General features: G+C 44.7%; 3 protein-coding genes and 1 long non-coding RNA gene across 4 annotated transcripts; 2 read left to right on the top strand and 2 right to left on the bottom strand.

Annotated features, from left to right (window-relative positions):
* Window positions 1-690: 690 nt before the first annotated feature.
* Window positions 691-2,244, top strand: LOC6538942. Its single transcript, XM_002099410.3, has 3 exons — window positions 691-938; window positions 1,002-1,247; window positions 1,306-2,244. Exons 1-3 carry the CDS (start codon window positions 921-923, stop codon window positions 2,125-2,127), a joined length of 1,086 nt encoding a protein of 361 aa, XP_002099446.1. The 5' UTR covers window positions 691-920; the 3' UTR covers window positions 2,128-2,244.
* Window positions 2,245-4,116: 1,872 nt separating this feature from the next.
* On the bottom strand, window positions 4,117-5,674 carry LOC6538941 (pupal cuticle protein Edg-78E). The gene is made up of 3 exons (XM_002099409.4): window positions 5,498-5,674; window positions 5,028-5,275; window positions 4,117-4,971 (listed from the first exon to the last, which is right to left on the bottom strand). The coding sequence occupies exons 1-3, from the start codon at window positions 5,507-5,509 to the stop codon at window positions 4,524-4,526; spliced, it is 708 nt and encodes a 235-aa protein (XP_002099445.1). The 5' UTR covers window positions 5,510-5,674; the 3' UTR covers window positions 4,117-4,523.
* Window positions 5,675-10,291: 4,617 nt separating this feature from the next.
* Window positions 10,292-11,443, top strand: LOC120321822. The gene is made up of 2 exons (XR_005561545.1): window positions 10,292-10,842; window positions 10,903-11,443. It is a non-coding gene; the product is annotated as an uncharacterized LOC120321822 (long non-coding RNA).
* A 7,655-nt stretch (window positions 11,444-19,098) lies between these two features.
* LOC6538940 (protein tailless) lies at window positions 19,099-21,202 on the bottom strand. Its single transcript, XM_002099408.4, has 2 exons — window positions 20,900-21,202; window positions 19,099-20,772 (listed from the first exon to the last, which is right to left on the bottom strand). The coding sequence occupies exons 1-2, from the start codon at window positions 20,973-20,975 to the stop codon at window positions 19,490-19,492; spliced, it is 1,359 nt and encodes a 452-aa protein (XP_002099444.1). The 5' UTR covers window positions 20,976-21,202; the 3' UTR covers window positions 19,099-19,489.
* Window positions 21,203-22,779: the final 1,577 nt, after the last annotated feature.

Below are 22,779 nucleotides of genomic sequence, written 5' to 3'. Positions count from 1 at the left end.
TCCTGGCTCGACTTGGCCCCGGCTGAACCTGAACTTCGGGCCAAAAGCGAAGAGCAGAAAAGTGCAGCGTTTATTGGGTAATACTCGTGGAAACCCGTTCGCCGCAATAGTGATTTAAAAAAGTCGATAAGTTAGGTGCTTCTTCTGCTTTTCAGTGGGTGGGTGGCTCGTGCCGGTCGACCTTATGCACAATAAAAAATTGCTGGCTTTAACTGGGATTTTAGTAGTTACATGTGGATATATTACCATTTTCGGTTGCTGAACCTGTTAAATGCTAACCAAATAAATGAAGCTGCAAGCTGAAACACTTTTAAAAAGTTGTATGGTTAAACCCCAATCGTAAGTTTATTACTATCGCATAAAGGCATTTCTTTGGCTTAACTTTTATATTTGCTCAAAAAAACCATCATCAATCTTTGCCTATTAACTTTATTGTCGTACTTTTCGCATATCTAATTTGCTTGCTTTCCTATTAAGTCACAGACCACAACCTAAGCCCCTCCAGAGTTACAACTGCGGAGCAGTAAATGGCCATCGTTATGTGTAATTACGGCCATAAAGAAACATTTTATTTATGCCCCCTGCCCCATGCGATAGGTTGGCGCTCTATTTCCTAGTGGAAATGCAAATGATGCCTCACTTTGCGCGCGGCAAGCTCTTTTTTTACTCAATGTTGTGAGTGGTAAGTCCATGCGTGAAGCGGAGATTTCGATCTGCTACTGACTAGCTCACCTGGCAGGTTTCAATTGCGATTGCCATTGCAACAGCAAAACATGTTGCAGCAGGTTCGAGGAAGCTGGCATAAAACTGTTGTGTCCGTTGGCCGAACTTTCAGTTTCGTTGGGGCCACGCTGGTGGTTAATACCGTTGCAGAGAGTTTTCACCAGAAGTAATCCCCCAAAAAAAAGCCGCCAAACAATATGAAAGTGTGCTGGAATGTAAGCAGTTACACCCGCAATCTTAGATCCACAATTAAACTTAATTGGATAATATCTCCGTAGTTCTTGGCTGCGGCGGTGCTGCTAGTGACGGCCACTTCGGGGCTGAGACCCCCGAGATCCTACTATCGGAGGAGCTACTTCAGCGCAGTGGGCTCGGGATCTGGCCACGGACCGGGCTCTCTGCCAGGACCCGTGAGAATAGGACCTGCTGGTTACCTCCGCGCGGATCTGCAAACAAACGAGAGCAAGCACCGGCCACTGAGCAAAAAGTATCCCAAGAAGACCCACTACAGACCCTACGGATCGGTGAGTTGGGATAAGTTATAGTTAATTATAAATAATAAAGCGTTCCTCTAACACATAGCAAGAGGAAGAGGACTACTCTGGCGAACAACGCTACAACTCCGCCGAGTATTCAGGAGAGTCCTCCGTGCAGGACAGCCGGGAGTACACGATTGGCACCCAAATCCGCGTCCAGCATCCCATAACAGTGCCCAAGAAGTCCACTTCCGGCTACCAGAAGCAGCCAAAATACGTAACTGCCATTCCATACAAGGCATCTGGTTATGGATCCGACATTCACAAGCCCTCCGGTTACGGATCCGATGTTCACATTGGATCTGGAGAGGATGTAGGACCTCCTCCTAAGCGATCGAAGTGGACTCCAGTGCAATACGATTCGGAAGCCGATCCCTTCCATCTAGTGCCACCTCCGAAGGCAACCGTCGCCTCCAGCAGCAATTCATATAGTGTCTATGAGCCCGAGCACGATGACTACGAGGTGGTCCCAGTGCCCCGACCAAAAAGCCACGATCGCTACAAGAGCGTGGCCTCCAAGAAACAAATCGAGGCCTACCTGGAGGATCAGCAGAAGCTGCTCGACGAGGCCATCAAAAATCAGCTTCTCAACAATCCCAAGCTGCAAAAGTTCTTCAAGGCCCAGGCGCAGGAACAGGAGCGCGAATCCCGGCCAGACCTCGAGATCGAGGATTTCGAGGCCTATCCGCCCAACTTTTCGGGCCCGGGACACCTGCGAAACAAGTACATCGATCACCCACCATCTTCTCCGCCAAAGGGATCTCGATCCCGCCGGCGTCCTCCAGGCGGAGATCTTAACCGGCCACCCAAGACCATCATCAAGCCCAAAAGGAAATACCGATCCACAGCACTGGTCATCAATGTGTGAGAGGGATCACTGAGTCCTGAGTTAATCGTTAATTTAAATATCGTTTATAAATACTTAGAGTAGCCTTGTTGTACAGCGTATTTTTAAGTAATAAAAGACCATTTACTTTAAATTCCATATCAATGTCTTTATTTGCCTTGGAAAATGGATGTGGATGTGCAAAATAAAGACAAATAATTTAATGCTTTTAATTTATATTTTTTATTAGCTAATATTAGAGCTCAACAAACTGCAAACATATTTAAAGAAAGGGTTAAACATAAATAGTTGAATATCTATCACTATGGTGGCGGTCTCTAGCGGTTTTTTAGAGAAGTATATACTATGGGTTTGAGCATCAGCTAAAGGTATGGTGTCCTGGCTACTAACTTATTTTATGAGGAGAATTCGTCACTTAAGTGCATCCATTAGGAATCGCTGTTAGTTTATGTGCTTATAAAAATAAGATTCAATCACTCAACTCAATGCAAATGAGCTTTCAATTTAATGATGTTTTCAAGTATTTAATCCCTCACTTTAATTAAATATATTAATTACTCATCATTTTAATTGGATGCTGGGCTCGTCACACCCACATCCCCATAAATGGAGCTCCACATCTCTGGACAAATTCTGGCGGCGCTTGGCAGTTTAAAAATAAACGCAGTCAATCATAAACTTGTGTTATTCATAAAAATAGACATATAAAGAACCCACTGAAGGCAACACACCCATGAGACACCTGTTCCGATGCCAGGTAAATTCTCGACTTTTACCTCTTTCGCAAATGCGAACGAAAATCCGCAATTGAGCAAGCAAATTCAATCGATTGCGATTGCCGCAAAAGTGGGTGCAGAAAGGCAAGCGGAGAAGAAATCATAAAAAAACAATAAGCTGCAAAAAACAAAACCGAATTGATTTTCTTAATTGACTGAGCAGTTTCAACAGAAGCCAGACCCCAAAGCCAGCCAAAGCAAAAATCCAAACTCCGAGCCGGACTCTCGAGTCCACAACAAATCTGACCTTGAAAGCTGAGCACTGAAAAGTGTTGCTAATATTGTTAATGTAATCGTTGTCGGTGGTGAAAAAGAATGCCAGCCAATGGATGTGGAAAGTACAGAGGGAAAAATGGTAATAGTACCTAACCTTGCTACAAAAAAAAAATCACAAAAAAATTATAATATATAAAATATTTCAAAATTATCCTGCTAGTAACAAAGAATCATTAGAATTGAACAGAAGAAATTCCACGATGATTAAAAAACATTTTTTATAATAATTAAATCCATAGATTTTGAATGACATTTCTTATTTATTCATGTCTAAAATTAAATTATTAGTTCTGCACTAAATATAGTTGTACAATTGCTAGAATAGCAATTCGAATTAAGTTGCAAATTATAGCACACATATGTTGAGAACTCAACAGGTGAGAGGAAATGGCAAATTAGCTGGCATTCTCGCGTTCGATGGTGCATAAAATATGCAAAATATTTGGATGTAATTAAGTTGCACTAACGCAACTGGAGCCTGACGGTTCGCAATACCACTGGGAATTGATTTAGAGCCCCAATCCCCTAATGAACCAGTGCCACCCCCACTTGGCACATGGTTTTCCGGCTTAGACTGCAAAACACACAGCACACCGGGCTGATTTCATTTTCATTGGAATTTTGCACAATTGGCCAAGATTACTGTCAAATGAGCGAAACCCGTTTGAGGTCTTTCCTTGTTGGTTCGCATAGAATCGTAACAGAAACTCGAAACTAGTTTTGCATGTACGAAAGTCGGTTGTGTAATGCCGCATTTAGTGGGCGTTCACCACCCGAGGTGTTTAGATAAATCTGCTGGAAATTAAATAAGCCACAGATTGGCCACTGGCCGAAAAAACAAAAGACTGCAGGACACGAACTTGGTTTCCTTCATATATTGCTTTTACACATTTACAGTACAAATTGCTGAAACGTCCCAAGGCCCAAATTACCATAGCTTCTAAATTAATTTTAAACATTTTTCAACATCATCGAAGTTTATTGACTTCGCTTTTCTTGAGAAGACTTAAAAGGAAAGTTTAAAGTTTAGTGGGAAAGTCACAGAGAAAAAAGACGGAATTTCTTAAGTTTTTTATATTTCAAAAGTATACAAACGATATTTTGAATATATTTTGTAATTCAAGTCAGCAATACCCCTTGGGTAGCAGCGATTAATTTTCTCTGTGTAGGATTATAAATTAATAACAAACAGTACGCAAATAGGAAGTACGATACAATTGCTCTTAAACATATCACACGAGAGTTTGATGGAGTCAAGAAAAGAGTGCGGGTTCTAGTTGTGATAGGGAAAGTTGGAAACGAAAAGAGGGTCCCTAATGAAGAAGATGCATAATGTCTGAGTTGGGTGGGGGGAGGTGGAGTGGCTTAGACCTTGTTGAAGGAGTACGTGAAGCCATCGGGCGTGCGGTTGAGGGACAGTTTTCCGGGAGGCGAGAAGCGGTGTGGGTTGGGCGTGGTGGTGGTGTAGTAGTCCTGCTGGGGCTGTGGCTGCTGATACTGGGGCTGGTACTGCTGCTGCGGTTGCACGGGCTGCGGGTTGTAGGCGGGCTGGGGGGCAGGGCGGTACTGCGGCTGGGGAGCGGGCTGCTGGTAGCTCTGCTGGTTCTGGCCGAAGGAGGGATCGTTGTAGCGGGGATCGTAGGAGCCATCATCTCCGTAGTCGTTGCTGCGGAACGTGGACTGCGGCTGGGGAGCGGCAGCCTGGTACTGCTGCTGCGGCTGGTACTGCTGCTGTGGCTGATATCCCGCTGTGGGCACGGGCTGTGGTGGCGCAGGTGGTGCCTGGGGCAAGTGATCTCCAGAAGCTTGGAAGCTGAATGCCAATACATTAATAAAAGTTAGGGAATTGATCCAGCATCATTTGCTTACCCATTTTTGCCAGCTGTGTAGGAAATGGTGCGCCTCTGGCCCGTGGGATCCAGATAGCTGTATCTGCCATGACGTGTTCCATCCGCATCCGTCTCCTCCTTGAAGTTGATGCCATCCTCCTGCTCATAGGCAGCTCCGAACTTTCCATCGCCGGAGAGATAACGCTGCTCACTGATGATGGCCGCCGTTTTGGGATCCTGACTGTAGTGCTGGCTGGAAGCCAGGGCCACCAAGGTGGTCAGTGCAAGCTGTTGGGAATTCAAAATCATATATACAATCCTACTTTAATTCAGTCATTTATGTGCTACTGATTTATTCATCTGAACCATTAAGGTGCTTTTGGCTTTGATAGCTGCTGCTTTCACTTTTTTTTTATATAGAAGAAAATCCTGGTTTTAATTGACACTTTTGTCCGATAGATTAAATAGCTTTTGAATGGTGCGAACACCCTTGAATAAAACACAACTCACAAATCTGAGCATTTTGGTGTGGGGAAGTTTGGAATATCCTTGTCAAGCGTAAACTGCACACAATTCTCTCTGCTTCTTGAGGGGATTCACACGCGCCTTTACGCTTACAAGTCGGCTAATTGGGAAATGGGACCGACGGCAACGGATTTGTGGAGTTAACTGCCTTCCGCAACAGCGCCGCCCAAGCTTTTTATAGTCCGAGCGGGAACCTTGGATCGCTGGATCGCCGATCGACTCCGCCTAGGCACTCCAAGCTGTGTAATTGTGTTGGTACTATTAACAACAACGTTAACAACAACGGCAACAACAACAAGTCGGCCAAGTCGGCGTAACAATAACAAGAATCGAGCTAAGTGCTCCAATAAGTCAACTTCGGGCGAGTATTGGTATCGCGGTCGTGTTGCCAAGTCGTTTTACCAGTTTCGATCTCTTTCGCTTGGAGCGCCAACTTTTGCTTTCTATATATACGAATATATGCTATATGCACTAAGTTCCACAGTTTCTGGCTGCAGGCCCAAGCCCAAGCCCCGGCCCAAGACGAAACTATTTTTTAATTATTTCAAAAGTCTCTCGGCTTTAATCCAGCCTCTAATCCAGCAGGTATCCTCATCGGTGAGGGAATCTAGTGAAACCAGGAATTATCAATTGGTTCTGCATTGCATGATGCAATTTTCGTGGCAATAGTTAATTTGGGCGTAGGCAAAGAAATGAAATGTGGGGAATATACAAACAAATTGGGTTTCAAAAAAGGTTGAATAACTTTTTGGTACGACTTTATAAATAAGAAATTTTCAAACTTGCAGTTTTTGACATTAAAGCGGCCTAAACTTACAGTTTGCTACATAAAACTACAAAACAGGAATAAAAAGTAACCCGAAGGATACCCAATATTGATTACAAGTATGTTTTTCCAGCTATTAGCTAAAAGTTATGACTTTTTTTTCAGTGTGAAAAGCCCGTGGAAACTGTCGATTGTGATGGATAACTGGGCGGTCGCCCTCTGCCGAAAATCCAAACAGATCTTGGGAAATTCGCCAAATGAGCGTTGTTAACTTTTCACTCCCCGTCTTCGGGTTGTAAAGTTGTAAAGCCGTTTGTTTGGCTTTTAGCTGGATTTGCATTGCATTCTGCATGTGCATGGCCAAGTTGATTTATATCTAGATTGGACTGAAAAGCTGGACTTTGTGTGGTGTGGCCAAAAGCGCTTGGCAACAATCGCCAGAGTTACGGCAATGTGTTTGACTTGTTGACTCTGCGCTGGCTTCAATTATTTATTGTGTTTGAAATGTCTGGCATTGTTTGGGCTTGTTTATGGCCACAGCACTTGGCCGCCCACCCACATGCCACACGCCCACTTCCACGCCCACTCCCACGCCTCACCGCCCCACACTTTGCGTAATGTTTGCAGAGAACTTTTGGCATTATTTACGATTCAACAATGCAAACGTTACATTATTCTGCAGAAGAACTATGCAGCGGTATAGTTATTAGTTTTAATTTTTATGAATTTTTCTAAAGTGGAAACTCACCGTGTAAACATGTATGTAAAGAGACTTAGAGCATTTAGGTATGCAAATCGGTTTTTCATATTTTAATGAGCGATTTCCACACGCCGGCACACTCTCGCACACAAAGTAACCGCATGGGGTCGTGGATTTCGAGTAGCAACACTCTCATTTACACCGTTACTTGCCCTTTTGCAAGTCGCCATCGTCTGAACATCGCCATCGTCATCATTACCATCGTCATTATCCGGCGGGTTTGTTTGTGTGGCCAAAAACGGAGTACGCCCTCTCGCAGCAGGAGGCGGCGATCAGAGCTGAAAGCGGTAAAAGGGCGGAGGAAATTAAATCAGTTGACAAACAACAACGGGAACAGCAGCCACAGCAGCTATAGCATATAGCTCATTGCTCATAGTTCCGGAATATATACTTTGTAGAAGCGAACGCCATGGCAAGGAGGCGATGGCCAGAGCAGCGGGTCCAAGGTGAAGCTGAGCAGTTGGGCAGGGCCGGATTAGCTTGAGGGTGTGCCCGTCGGAGGGTTGAAACGGTCCAGCTACAGTGAGCACTCGGAAACAGGAAATTCTAGAATTCGCTTCTTAAATATCCACGGAAATGGCCCGCCTATGATACGAAACTATCGAAGACTATAACCATTAAGATTTTAAGAAAAAGTCTTTCCTTTATAATCTTATAAATTAATTAATAGTTGTGTCTTTATTATTAATAAATTCCAAAAATTCCTTTATTTTACTTTACTAAATCCGTTATGTTCGAGCGTTTACTGTACTCCCGATGCGTCCTGCTTCGCTGGCCTCTCTGCTGCTGCCTTTTTGATTTCCATTTCGATTTTGAGGCGTTTGCCTGATGCGACGATACTGCCACCCAGAATTTCGAGGGAGGGAGTTGTTGTACTTTGTTGAGGAGGTTGATTTTGTTGTTATATCTGTTGTGATTGCGCCGTCATCTCCGGCGGATAGAGAGAGATGGCCGACGATCCCATTCAGCGTTCTATTTGTCAGGCTTTCACTTTGGCCGAGTTAATCACAATCGGCGAACAGATAATGAGGGTTGAGCCCTCAGCGAGGGGATGGGATGCGATGGGATGCATCATGCAAAGCAGAGCGTTTTCCTCATCCACATCCACATCCACATCCATGCTGTCGTAATTCCGCGTTGTCTCTCAATTATTTCAGCTGCTATTCAGCCAGTCAGTCAGAGCTGCGGACCAGGAAACTAGGAACTACCACCCGAACAAAGAAGCAGGGGGATATATGGGCAGACAATTGCGATTATTTGTAATTCAAGATGCAGTCGAGCGTTTTCTGAAATCGAGCGAGTCAACTGCGCGCGGAAGGTTAACAAAAATTTAATGCTAAATGCTTATCAGTTCCATCATCACCATCAACATTCTCCATCTCCATCTCGATTTCCATTTCCATCAGAAGTCAAAGCCAAAACTCGCTAAACTCGTCGGGAAATACGATCCATTTATTCCTGGTGGAAAAGAGAGCGAGCGAAATAAGGACTTTGAGATGGGGAGATGGTGATTTGATAGCTGATTTACGGATGACCCTGCACACTCGTCAAAAGTCAGTCAGACAGCACTAGGTACACTGCTCAAAATTGCCCCTTTTTACGTGTTATAAATATTAAACCATGCACGAGTTTTATCCATGGAATATAATTCTTTCTTGAAAATACCTCTTAATACTCTTTTTTGTAAAATATATTTATATACTTGGTATGATGGCATTTCTCCCTGTGCATTTCCCCTAAATACTGCTTATCCAAATCCGACTTCAATCACTCATCCTTTATGAGCGTGTAACTCGATATATGTATGCTCCTAACTGCCGTGTAAGTGCCCGCTAATTGCGCATCTGCTGGATTTTCACATCGCATTTTCATTTTCATTTTGCTGACCACGGTTTCGCTTACCGTTTGACTTTTCCTTCGACTCAGCAACTTAACTGCCGCCGTTTAAGCCATTAAGTGTCGCATAACTAACGTGGCTTATACTCGCTTAAAGCGTATGGCTCCACTGGACCAGTTTCCCCACACGCACACACACGCATGTCTCCGTTGGCAATATCAAGGTCATTTCACTTGGATTATTGCGTGTTTTTTATAGGGGGGGCAGGGAAGTGGAAGCAGAGGAGGCGGTGGAAAACGAGTTTTTCGCATGCGTAGCGGTTTTCGCAATGCATTCGCAGACTTCCGCATTTCGGGGGCCTGATTATTGGGTTTGGCTGTCTGCGCAGTGTGCGAATATGCAAATCGAACGGGGAGTGACGTCAAAATACCAGTGAGGTGGAAAAGGAAGCGGAAAATGAATGACTGAGAAAAATAAATAGGATTAGAACCATTGTGCCGTGTAAGGCTTAGATCTCAATCAAGCAAAAGAAGTCCTGTTGAGAAATAGTCATCTAAATTGAGCACATATTCATTACTAACCACAAATTCCTCAAATTAAAAAAGATCTTTTAATTTGTATTTTATTTAAGTATTCAACCTCAACTTCAAGGGTATAAACCCTTCAAATTCCTTGGACAAAAAGACATTCGATAAAAAGTTGGAACATTTCAAGACCATTATTAGGGGCTTCATCAGAAGTGTTTATCTGCATCCTGTGGCTCTTGTGAACTATCTGCCCTTGTCCTTGAAATGTGGCATGCCACTGCCCAGTTGCTGTAGTTGCTGCACTTTTCGAAAGTTGTTTTGCAGCCACCCAAATTGTTGACCTTGTCGAAAGGCTGGTGCACTGAACCCTGATCACTTATCTTGTGGGGCCAAGAACTTACGACTCACTTTTTTTCGGGAGGGGAGTAGTACTTTTCCACTTCCAAGCAACACTTATCCGAAGACCAAGAAAAATCGGAGATAATTTGAATATCATATCTGCAAATGCACAGCAGCCACATCAGCAAGGTCAGTCTCACAAATGAGACAATTAAACCGATGTTGACATCTATTCATTGGCGAAAATGATTCATGATTCAACGCACATTACACATTAATTACCAGTGCTGACAAAACGCTATTAACCAACTTATGATTTCCATGCATAATCTAATTTTCAATGTCACATCAGATGGGGTTTTTATATTGAGAGTGGTGTTACTTTTCGGTGTGACATGCAAACAAGTGAACGATTAATTGCGTTGGCAGCGGCGACATTTCGACAAATCGGAATCGCTCAAACAATCCCCTTTACCCTCAAAATGGGCATTAAATTCCGGTTGATTGTGCTGCCCCGTTTGTGGGACAATGTCAAACGTCAAAGTGCAAGAATTTGACAGCCAATAAACAAACAGCACACAGCACAAATATAATAAAAGAAAAAAAAACCTCAAATAAAAAACAAATAAACCGAGTAGCGGCGAGTTCCGCTCTCATGACACGGCACTAAATTATTATCGAAAATATCGTATACGAGTATACCCGTCCACTTGACGGGCTCACTTGTAATCGATTTGATATTTAGACCTCACCTACCTCACCTCCACTCAACTCAACTCGCCTTCTCAGCCACTCAACTCGAGCGTTTCGGCTCCTTTTTCACAGGTGATTAGATGTTTTGGCCACGTCTGCGGCGGCGGCTCAAAGTGCTTAATTAGCCTACCGTTTCTGGCCACCTTTTTTGTTGTTACTCTGTTATGCTTACCACTTTGTTGTGGCGACTTCAAGACAATCCAAAATTTGGACACTGAGGAAACGGACTTTATGGTGTTAAAACGAAATATAATTATGGAGTAATAACTTTAGAAACATAGACATTAGATCATTAATTTAATCATTCTTTGAGTTAGATGACCTAATGGATTTGTTTGATTTTAAATGGTTTGTACAGTCCACATATATATTAATAGATTTTATTTAATTCTTAATCCTTTCGCTCAGTGTATAGAGCCGAATTATAAACTGAAGTCGGCATGCGGTAATGATATGCCAATCACAAAACCTAAGCAGCATGTAGAGCTCATTGGGTTCATTTAAAGTACAATTAGCTGCGAATTTGGAAACCGAAACATTTCGAATAGTTGGCTAATTACAGCCGAGGAATTTGGCATTTTCATTAGCTCACCGAAGGAAAACCATTGAAAATTTCTACCATGCGAAAAGAAATAAGAAATTACGATCTCATCATTTCCTGATTACGTGAAACTGTCGCAATTCAGAGCAGAGCCCGTAAATCTCCGATGTAAATTTGTTTACTTTGGCGCTGATCCTGATCCTTAGCCTGACTGACACGACAACGGGCCAATTAACTGCTGCCAAGAAATGCTGGGAATCAAAAAGTAAATAAATCAACAAGAATGGACCCCCTTAATATTTCCTGGGCCTGTGCAACATTTTGCAACAATATTTTCAGCTACCCACACGAGTTTTGACAGCCATCGACAGTTGGCAAGAGAATAAAAAAGTGAAGAGAATACGTGAAGACCAGGATTTCAGTTTCTTTCTTCGGCGGACAATGCCTGCGGTTGATTTTCTGTCTTCATGCTTTCCATTCTCCACCGCCTTTGTCTTGCTTTTTTCCTGGCAATTATATGGCAATTTCTTTTTACCGCTTTCGCTGTTAGCATTCACTACCATATATGCTGCGTACGGAGCAGGATTATTTTGGTCATTGCCATGTTCTCACATCCTCGCATTGTCCTGCGCCCATGAAAATATTTACTTAAGACCAGGCATTGAGCACACAATTAAAAGGTTTTTCCAAGCTAATTGGTTTCAATTATTACGGGTCTCGGTCAGACACCAAAGCGCAGAATCCGCCCAGATGATCGGAGCTCTTGCAGATCCTTTGGATCTGGGGATTCGGGAATTCAGGCATTCAGGGATTCTGCATCTAGATCTCGGGCGGCGGCTTCTGCGTTGCGCGATTTCACAGATCATTGGCGTCGAGTTAATTGGCTCGGACTCAAGACTCCGTTGGTTACTCAAGATGTTCGTCATCGATAGGGGCGAACTGTTATGAAAGATACTCAAAGTCGTTTTCTGAAATTCTTGGGAAACATGATGTTTTCGTTGCACAACATCCTAACTAGATTAATTGAGAAACTAGCTCAAAATTCTAAAGGAAGGAATATTCCATAAGGAACTATCTGTTTATGTTGAGTTTTGATAATCATATTCAAAGCCCGCAAATCGACTTAATCCCTAACCAGCCTTTCCCAATATTCACCACTTTTGAGCCAAATTTTAAGACCAGTTCACCAGTAGCTTCGAGTGTTTAGCAGCACTTTAGAGCATTATTGCCCATTCGGTTTAATCTCCTACATACGCTCACGCCCTTCGGTTGCGAGTATGACAATTAACCACAACAAAGCACAAATTATGTCATAGGCGTTTTCCGCCGATGGCTTTTCCATTTCCCAGGGCTGAGAATTATGACAATAATGTGACAATTTACATAGCCGGCCAACAAATCGCGGGGTGCAAATGAGTTTTGCGTTCGAACGGGGAGGGCATAACCACCCCTTTTGAAGAACTAGTACTATGGCATAACCAGTTGAAACAGTTGCACTTCGGGCCAACAGTTCATTGCTCATCCTCACTCGTTCTCTCATTAAAATTGAACAGACCAGCGCACAAAAAGTGGTTCCAGCTCTGCCGACTACGAAGCACCTTTCCTCGTATATCAAGTATTTATATGCTGAAAGGATATGCGCATGGAGTGTAGGACATCAGGATGTTGTCGCTGTTCACGTGACATTGTCACATTATAATTGCCAGCCCCCGCGCGCCTGTTTACCCCCCGCTCCCTCCCTGAAAATATGTCATGGACCGGCGCTTTCGAAACGCCGACTTAACCGTTTTGTCAACGGACCCGGCCCTCAAGTGTGATCCGCACGGTAAACAGTGTCCGTCCGTCCAGCGTTTTTTAAGCCGCTCAGGAGGAGGAACACAGCACGCGCAGCCCAGAGACACCCCACGCACAGTGGGCTGAAAGTGTAGAAACTGTGTAAAAAATGCTAACAAGTAGCTTATGCCAAAATAAACTGTTTTAAGGAGCTGCAAATGCATACCCCTTATTGCCAATTGAACGATGAGTTAATAAATTTTTTAATTTCACACTTGTGCTTATTGTTTTAATGCTATAATTTAGTACAAAAGTATAGTTTGGTTAAAACCTCCTATTTACTACTCAAGTTACCACTTTTGACCACTGTCGCCAAGCCACAGTGAAGCTGACAAGCCACGGCGAGTCAGTCACAGCTCGCGTATCCGTCAGATACTTTTTTGGGTGCCATAGGGCTTCGGATTCGGATTGGGATTTGGTTTTGACTGTCGCCATGTTTGCGTTAGTGCTAATCCCCGCAGCGGGTTGTCGCTGTCGCCAGCCGCTTGCCGCAGATGATGCAAATATTATATGAAGTGTTCGAGGGCACTTCAGAAATTAGTTCCCATGTAAGCGCTTAAATGTGGATGTGCCATCGTGCCTCTGGCTGGTCCTCCTCCCTAATCTGCTGAAGCAAATTGAAAGCGTTGCGCCGTCTCCCTCGCTCAGCAGCTGTTGTTCCTCTCGCTTGTCAATTGCGATGTCAGAAATCACGCGCCCGGATTCCCATTTCGGTTTTTTATATTTTTTATCGACACCAATTGGGCGACAGGCTCGTTAGGCAGCCGCAGATACTTTCAATCGCCCTCTGCCTCGTACTTTCTGCCCCGGACTTGTCCCATTTACGGATTAGTGGCTAAATCCCTTCCTATTTCTTTTTTTTTTTTTTTTTATGACAAAATGGCTTCGATAAAAAGCGAAAAATCAGCAGAGTAAAAACGAAATTGAAGTTGATTTTGTTGCTGTTGCCGTCGACAGCTGGCGATAAAACAAAATGTGGACAACCATCAGATATTTGGGCTACCACTCGATCATTGTCGCCCAAATCTTTATGCCCTTTCTGTGGGTTTTCAAAATGTGGCAAAAATTATGGCAGAGTCTCAAAAGGTTCCTTTGTTTTCAGTGATATCTTAATAGTTCATCAAAACGTAACTTTATATATATATCTTAGTATTATATATAACTATTTCAACTAGCAGTTACCTCAATCATTAATACAACCTTTTGTAATTAATATAACAAAAAATCCTTAGTTTCCCTATCCAGCTTTTTTCCATTGTTTTTTTTCGAATATATTTGTATGACAAAGTAGTTTGCTCGCTGCAAAATTAATTTACAATCGCCGGGTTCAACACTCCAGACTCACATGGAGTGCTTCAATTGCTGGTCCTACAAAATAATTCTCGAGCCTTGTTGATCCTTTGTGGCTTACTCGCGTCGTTCAGCGAAACAAAAGCCCTCGAAAATTGGTTTGCCAATATCCCGATTTCAGTTTCGAACTGCAGAACTTGCTTTTTTGTAACGTTTCGCTGGCAAATTCAAATCGCTAACTACCCCTTTTGTTTTAGGCGCTCCGCACATCCTGCGCACATATCCTTATATCCTGGGAGCGCTGCAAACTCTAATGAGGTAATGGTGATGGTGTGAGTGACGTGTAGCAAGCTCGTTCCCGATTTCGAGTGTTAAGTGGCCACTTCACAACTTTCCAAGTGGCCAGAACCAGCGACAACTCAACCCGAATCGAGAAACCGAAAGCGACAGTTTGTGTTTGGCGACTTCGCGATTTCCCAGGTCGAGGTTGAGGTTTTCAGGTTGAGGTTGAGGTCGAAGCTTTGTCAAAGTCGATTTGTTACATTTCTCGAGTGGCGAGTCCTTTCCCCTTCGTCGTCCTTGCTGGGAGCTGTTTCAATATTTGCCGAGCTCTCATCGAACTGTTGCGGAATGCGAGGGCAGGGTTGTTACACTGAAAGATTTTGGAGGGGTGCTCTTGACGAACACAATGTGGTGAAAGAGTGGTGCGAAATGTAACGATTTTTTAAGCTACAATTAAAACCTACGTTGGTAATTAAAGTATATTTTTAGGGAACTTTTAACTAGTATTTGCAGCTATTTTATTCGCGGTGCATCCCTAGCTCAGTAGCTCGGGGTTGATCGGCTCTCGTTATGATGACATATGGCCTCCCATCGACGAGGATGACGCGACGGCTTTTCACCTCTCACTTTTCACCGCTGCTGGTCAACTCCGAACCCAAAGAGTTCCCAGGATTGTTGGCCGTTGGACATCGCGTGACCCCGCAGTAATGGCTTCATTCGGGGATGCACCTGATGACCGGCCACCTGCTTTCTTGACCGGAAGTTGAAAAGTTTCGAACTTTTCCGAGGCCAGGAAAATGGCAGTGGGAGAGCTTCGTGCGACGGCTTAATTAAATGATGTGCAACGCCTTTAAATGCCAGTTGGCCGCCATTTTTCCCAGAAAAGATACACGAACGGACCAACGTACAACCCCATCGAAAACTATCTACGCAATCGTTTTGTCGACGGCCGGAGGCCATCGGCGGTGCGCTTTGTTATGCAAAGAAAACATCAAATGAAAAGGCAACAAATTCAATTACCAGGCTGCGCAAAGATGCCGCCCGGAGGCACATTTCCATCCGCAGATGCGGATGCTTCCACCACTTCCGATCACAAAATATACGTGAGACAGATCCTCCATTAAATCCGTAAGCAGCAAAAGTTTCCCAACGGACGAGCCCCTATTCAATTAAAAATCTTCGAGGGAACACACAAGATGTTGCAGTCGCGGTGGTCCAGCTTTTGATTGCAAGTCCTTGAACCGAGGCCCCTTGTTTCGGCAAAAGAAAAAAAAAAACTGTCGCAGATCGTATAACACTTGTTAGTCTGTCAATATATTTTCGCAGCCAGCGGAGTTTCCAGCGAACTCCATCCCTCGAACAAAGGAGGAACGTCGATCATCGAAATAATGCGGGCAATTGCTACTTTCTTGAGGTTAAACGCAAGTTGCTCTCAAGATTCATCGAGGACATTGTTCGCCGGATCGGCGGCTCAGCGGATTTGCCCTTAATATTTTTCTCACCTCCAGGAGGTCCACTCGTCGCAAAACCACAACCATTGTCCCGTACTCAGATGGCAACAATCAAAAGGATGTGCACAGATTTTCGGGGTCTTAGACTCGGGCATCAAGTACTTAGGGGCATAAAAAAGGGGGCAGATACAATGGACTGGTTACAAGACCAGTGCAAAAAGTACTTTGGATGAGGCCACGCTTCGCTGATCCTGCAACGCGATGTCCTCGTCCTAATCGCTTTGGATAGCACTGCTCCAGTGATCCAGTGCCGATGATCTAAGACAGCCTTGTAACAAAAGCAGCTGGTGTGCTTGAAGTGTTCTGTGTAATGAGGTCTAAAAGTCGCGCAATTCTGTGGATAAATCGCTTAGTTTACAAAAGGGTTTGTATAAAGTACATAGATACATATGCTTTTTTTATATTTAATTATATAATTGACTTTATGCGTTGCAGACTAGTAAAATGTTCTAAATTTCCAACATGAATTCAACTGTTTTCCTCAGTGCATTGCCCCTCTACTCCGCTGACCGTTTTGTCTGGCAAATTATGCGACTAAGCGGCAAAGACAATGCCGCCACGGCTGTGTATGCAAATACAAAGAACTTCGTAGAATTCTCCGCCTCAAATTTGCCATTTGCCCACTAAAGTAAGTTAAGCAGAACTTAAGGCACTAAGTAAGGCTCAGAACAAGAAGCGAAACGAAAACCAGGAGCAACCAGAAAAGCAGAAAAGCAGCAGGCTTAGTTGGCAGCGCAGTAAGCCACAGTAACAATTATATACCCGCTTATCTGGGCGGCAGATATAGAAAATTGATCTGGCGATAAATCGAGCTACTCAATTTACAAGAACAACGCCGCTTTGACTTTTGCTTGCCGCAGGACGAAAGAGAGAGAGCAATAGAGAGAGAAGTCCTGACTTCAGGTACAAACAACTAGGACAATCGGAAGCCGGATTTGCAGAGAATGTACATACATATATGCATGTTCTGGCCAGGCTCAAACGGATGTTTAATATTTTGGCTTAGAGACATTCTCATTACATTTGAAAACAAAGGAGCTGCGGTGAGCAGACCGCCCGGCCAGGATTTTGGTATTTGGTATTTAGCAAAAGGGTAATCCTGCCCATTAAAATCTATTTGCATACTCATATTTTTGTTTCGCTAGGTAATTGCGCCTGGATAAGGATCACACAGCCTCACAAGGGAGAGCCTCGATGTGGGAGCGAGAGAGGTCCTGTGTGGGTTAAGCTTGCGAAACCCTTAACCTGTTAACCCACACCTGCCGGCGGGTACAAAATCGGTACATTCCGCTTACGCGAACTGCGCTAATCGGCCGACGTGAGTCGCCTTCATTGAGCCCTTTGCGGGGATTACTTAATCAACGAAAATCTATGAATTAAACGCGTTATACAAAATCCCACAGATTCCTACTTATTCCTACTTGTTCCGAATTTCCCCAGAATCGGGATAGGATCGGATCGCCAGCCACTTGAGATGAGCCAGTTCCCACCCCCTTTCCACAGGTAAAGCTCGCGGATTTAATGCAGTTCAAGTGAGGCACAAGTTAGTCCGCGTAGATAGTCCAAGTCCAAGTCCTAGTCCTAGTCCAAGCCGCCTTCCACTTCCAGATGGATTAAATTGAGAGCGTCCACGAACTGAGATTGATTTCAAAAGCAACCTAAGCTTAATCTCTGCCTAAACTGAGGACTATTGAAAGCAAAGAGCTGACTTCTCATTTTAATAACATTCTTCGCAGTTGATCAAGTTTTCCGCTGATTTTAATCCCATGCTAGTATCACACCCGACGTTCAAGTCGTCTTCAAGATGGTCGCCTTCTGCGAGGGACTTTATAGAAATCAAAAAGTGAAAAAATGTGAAAATCCTTTGCTCGCCGGCGAGAGTGCAAAAACTACAAGAGAAAACTGCAAATTAAGACGCAAACAATGGCCAAACAACAATGTGCAGAAAAACGTCACTGATGACAGAATGATGAGGATTAGGCCAACACACACACACTCGCACACATAGATCCAGCGAAAGGACTCTCTGTGTCCTGGTGCTGGTGCTGGTGCCTGAGTCTATTAAAAGTCTAAAGGCAGATAATAAAGGGCCATTAGGACTTAAAAGGGCTCAACAGCGCAGGGAAATAGAAATATCACAATTTGTTACCCCGGGTTCAACAGCATCCGAGTGAGCACCCAGCACCCAGGACCCAGGACACACAGGGTCCTTTGGCGAAAGTCGAAATGGCAGCAGCAGCGAAGCATGCTTAATTCCCATTCCCAATCCCAATCCCCGCAGGATGTTCTGGGTGCCGTGGTTGGATTGGAATCGTGCTCGGGCTCTGGACTCTTCGTTAGGGTAGGTTTTTGCACATCCTCATCGCTATTGCCATGGAATGGATGGATGTGTGTCAGTGGAATACACTCATATCTGTTTACTTTGGCCAACGCAATTCGAACAATTTGGCAACTGTTTGTTCAGCCTTCGCCAGCGAAAACTCATTTACCTCCGGCTGCACGTTGCTCGGCCATTGTGAAAGGATTCAATTGTCCTTCCGGCAGAGTGATCCCCGATCCCCGATGCCCGATGCCCGGTTCTCTGTTCCCGGCAATCCTTCCAGCAATCCAACGATCCAACGCCGCTCGACAAAGTCACAAAAGTGAATTTTTGCTTTTTAACTTTTCGAATTTCAGGGCGGGAGAGAGAAAGGATATCAAAACTGGGGCGGCCATTGCACTGCGTCCTTCGTCCTTCCCAAATTAATGCCGACTTTGGCCTGCTCATGCAGAAAAACTATGCTAATTTTTCCGCGTTTCCTTCTGCGATCTAATAATATTCCTTTGTTCCAGTATTTGCATAATTCATTTGTGATTAACTGAGTTGCCCTGTGCGGTTGCTTTTGTCGTCTCTGGAGATGCGAAAAGCCTCATGAAATGGCCACAAAAAAGTATGATAATTCCGTGTGTAATCTCATGATTCCATTTTTGGCATAACACTTTCAGAAAGTTAGGCAAATAGTTCAGATTTAACTCCAGATATATATTTTTTAAGAATTATAAACTATAAACCATTTAATTACTTTGCAAGCAAACTTTTGATAATCCAAATCGAAGTTCTGAATATCCATTCAAATAATTCATCCACCCAAATGAGAGCAATATATGTTCATTTCGAAAACCTTTAGGTTTATTTTGAATAAGTTTTTTCCAAATCCTAAAGCTAATAATATGCGCTTAAAACTAGTGTGTTTAAAACTAAGCTACGATTGACGTATTTAACAGGCAAAGTTGAAACTTTTGCGAATGCAATTTGAAACACATCTGGATGGTCTGAGAGACTTTAGCTAAGATTACTTCGAGTTCCGGTTAGTTAAGGTATTAAGGTGAGTGTTGTGTGCGTATTTTAAGGCTCGACACCTGGAGATGTGAAATCGTTGATTCCACTGATCGAGTATTGTCCAAAGCGCTTCTTCCGAGATTATCACAGTTCCCAGCACTTGGAAGGCACTTCGAGTGCGGCGATTAGTCTAGGCTCTTCAAGATCTCCATATACTGCTCAGATCTTGCGCTGACTGTACATGTCGGAGATGAGTCGCACGATGGTGATGTCGCCGATGGTCTTGCGGAAGAACAGCTCCTCGATGGTGAAGCTGGAGACCTTGTGCATCATCTGCACCACGCCCAACAGCGTCTGGAATCGCATGGGCTGCGTGGGATGCGTTCTCTGGATGTAGTTGTGCAGCGCACTCCGGGCATCGTTGTGCATCGCAGCCACCTTACCCGACTCCAGAAGACCCTTGGATTCAGCCGAGGCCGAGGAGTTCGGGCTGCCGCTTCCGGTCAGGATGGAGCTGTTCGCCAAATCCTCAGTAGAGCTGGCCGACGGCGGTGACTTGCGGAAGAGGGAAATGGCCCTCAGGCACTCGTACTCGGTGCTGTCGATGTTGAGATGGCACAGTTGGTTCAGCACCTCCTGGAAGGCGTGCACCTCGCGGGTCACCATGCCCATGATCTCCCGGTTGGCATTCTCGGACTCGTAGACAAAGAGCAGCTGGGCGAAGTTCATGGGCATGAGGTACTGGGCCATGGCCAGGATGAAGAACTCCTTCCACGACTCCTCCAGCAGGAGCAGCTGATCCGGCATGGGCAGTTCGGTGAACGCCCTCACGCTCTTGATCCAGTTGACGTTCTTGAAGAGGTGTTCCGCCGCGGTTTCCTTGATGTGCTCCGCTGCCATCAGCGGAGGAGTGGGGGGCAGGGCCCGAGTGGCCAGGGCATTCATGTAGGCGGCGGTGGGCGAGAAGAAGCCGTGGTGTCCCTGATGCACCGGATGGTGGGGCACTCGTGGCACGGACAAATCCAAGACAGCGGCAGCCGATGGTGGCGGCTGGAAGGCAGCCATGTGACCAGGATGATGACCAGCCCGCTGGGGCAGGCCAGGCATGGGCATGGGTACTCCAGGGAAGCCGGTCAGGGCAGCCGTGTTCATCAGGATTTCGGCGGGTATTTGGGGCATCTCGCCGGCACCCATCATGGCATCCTTGTACATGGCCATGTGGCGACGCAGAGTGGAGTTCCTGGGCCCCCGCTCGTGCTGCACTGCATCCTTGTTCATGCCGACCTCGAAGCACTTCCTCAGTCGGCAGGCCCGGCACTGATTCCTGTGCGTCTTGTCCACCACACAGAGACCCTGCTTCTGGGACTTGCACACGTACTGCCGGGATCTGCGGATGCTCCGCTTGAAGAATCCGGCACAGCCATCGCAGGCGTAGATGCCGTAGTGTTTGCCGGAGCTGTGATCTCTGCAGACTTTGCAGGGCACGTGGTATAGAATGCGACCTGGAACAGCAAGAGAAGGGGAAAGTTTGCATAAGTAAAGGATTGTCTTGATTCAATAATGAATTAGGAAGATGGTTTTCTTCTCTGCTTTTTATGCGTATCTGATTTGCTAGATGTGTATACTTACTTGATGCCGCTGGCGAAAGGCGCACGCTGTTGTATTTCTGATCCATCATGTCTGGTGAACCCTCCGACGACTGCATACCGATGTGGGGCGTAATTTTGGCGATTTTTTAGAGACGTTTGCACAAATTGAATTTCACTTGGCACTTGGCACTAAGCAGTAGTGTCTTTGAGTCGTTTTGCTTTTGGTTGTTAAACGGTTTGGATGGATTTTTGTTTGGTGGTTTTGGATTTGTGATATATTCGATATATCCTTGGTTACTCCGATGTGGACTCGCTGAGATCACGATGGGTTGTGTTGTCTGCTGTGAGGACCGGCGGCGTTTTAATAGTCCTGCCGCCCAAATCCATTCATCGAGCAGTCGATCACCCTTAGGTAGTCAAACGCCGCGTTCATTGGTCGAACGCGAGGGCGAGGGTTGCTTCTAATGCCCGCTCTCGCACATCCTCTCTCACTCTCCCCTGGAGAATCCTTCGATCCTGCGGCAGGCTGCCATTGCGAAAAATTCATTGAGCAAGGAACGCAGCAGCCGTCGCTCATACTCATTCTCAACTCCTTGGGTTTTTATGGCCCTTTTCCGCAGGACTCGCTACCTGCTCTCTCCCGAAGTCCTCGTCCTTCTGCTACCCTCTCTCTCTCTCTCTCTCTCCTGGCAGTAGAGAATCTCTGAACGTTCTGCGACAGTTGTTAATGAAGAGATATCCTTCCATATCCATGGCCGAGTATTTTATGGCGCTGCCATTATTGCCGCTTTGTGATTTGTGTGAAGTACCTGTGGGTTCGCTTCTAGTCCTGCAAGGCGAGTCCTTTTCGAGTGGCGATTGCAGCAGGGGTTGAATGCCGCGCACTATTGATTGTTTTCCATTCAGTAATTAGGTTTTTATGATGCAAGCATATGAATGCTTAAGGGAATGATAAATTCAAAGACTTTGATAGATATCAGATTGAACATAAAGATCAGAAGTGTGGCCCCTAGACTGGCGTTTTTCTTGAGCTCTTCAAATTTCCGAAAATCCCATAAATGATGTGAATATCAGTATGAATTCATTTATTTATCAGACGTATAAGCTCCTATCTACTAAACTTCTTACATGAAATCATCATCTATAATCAATTTAAGGAACATTGAAATTGCTTAACATATTACCATTTCAATAAACCTTTCGATTCTATCAAATAATACAATTTGCGTACTTTTTAAAAACCTTCGTCAAACTATCCACTTTTAGTTTCTGTCAGAAAAGACTTTTGAAAAATAATTGGGGAGTTCACATTTAATTTTAAAGAACAGTACATACAATTTTTGTTCGACAGTCTGTTTGCATATGATCCAAATGTTTCGTAAATTAAATCATTTTTGAATGAGTTTTATGTATTTGTTTCTTTTTATGTAATAGAAACTTATTTAGATTGTAATGAAAAGGAGCTGTTGGTATATATTAAAATGGAGCCAGCCATTCGAGATAGTAGCTCCCTTTGGCTAAGCCAGATTAGGCGTTGCCTTTTGAAAGCCTTCAGGATTCAGGATTCAAGTGGCCAGTGCCTCTAATCTCGCTTGGTCCTGCAAAGTCCCAAAAGGACCCACCGATTCCTCGACTTAAGCTCGCCGCTTAAGCAGATTACGGATCTTAGATCGCGGGAGTGCGACTGCCTGGAAAAGGCATGCTGGTCGGGATGGTGCTAGATAGATCAAGCTTTTCTGTCCTCGGGATCAGCGAATTCGAAAGAAGGACATTGTGCGAGGTCCTTGCAACGGGCGAGTACTTAATAATGTTAAGCAAGATCCTGTAAGTCTGGTGCGATTACGCACCAAACGCCTAAGGCCATGTGATCCTGATCCAGAACCTCAAACGTGGGAACAGCTCTCTCAGCTCGAACGGCCT

This window comes from Drosophila yakuba, chromosome 3R (assembly GCF_016746365.2).
Source record: "Drosophila yakuba strain Tai18E2 chromosome 3R, Prin_Dyak_Tai18E2_2.1, whole genome shotgun sequence".
NCBI classification, from domain to species: Eukaryota; Metazoa; Arthropoda; class Insecta; order Diptera; family Drosophilidae; genus Drosophila; species Drosophila yakuba.
Note: the sequence above shows the minus strand (reverse complement) of the source record. Positions and strands in the feature narration are given on the sequence as shown.

What these genes read in the sequence shown, in the direction of transcription:
- LOC6538941 (XM_002099409.4), bottom strand. An exon ending in TACACAGCTGGCAAAAATGG is followed by an intron (nt 4,972 to 5,027) that starts GTAAGCAAATGA and finishes ATTGGCATTCAG; the next exon opens with CTTCCAAGCTTCTGGAGATC.
- LOC6538940 (XM_002099408.4), bottom strand. Translation starts at nt 20,975, where the DNA reads ATGCAGTCGTCGGAGGGTTCACCAGACATGATGGATCAGAAATACAAC. An exon ending in CCTTTCGCCAGCGGCATCAA is followed by an intron (nt 20,773 to 20,899) that starts GTAAGTATACAC and finishes TTGCTGTTCCAG; the next exon opens with GTCGCATTCTATACCACGTG.
- LOC6538942 (XM_002099410.3), top strand. An exon ending in ACTACAGACCCTACGGATCG is followed by an intron (nt 1,248 to 1,305) that starts GTGAGTTGGGAT and finishes TCTAACACATAG; the next exon opens with CAAGAGGAAGAGGACTACTC.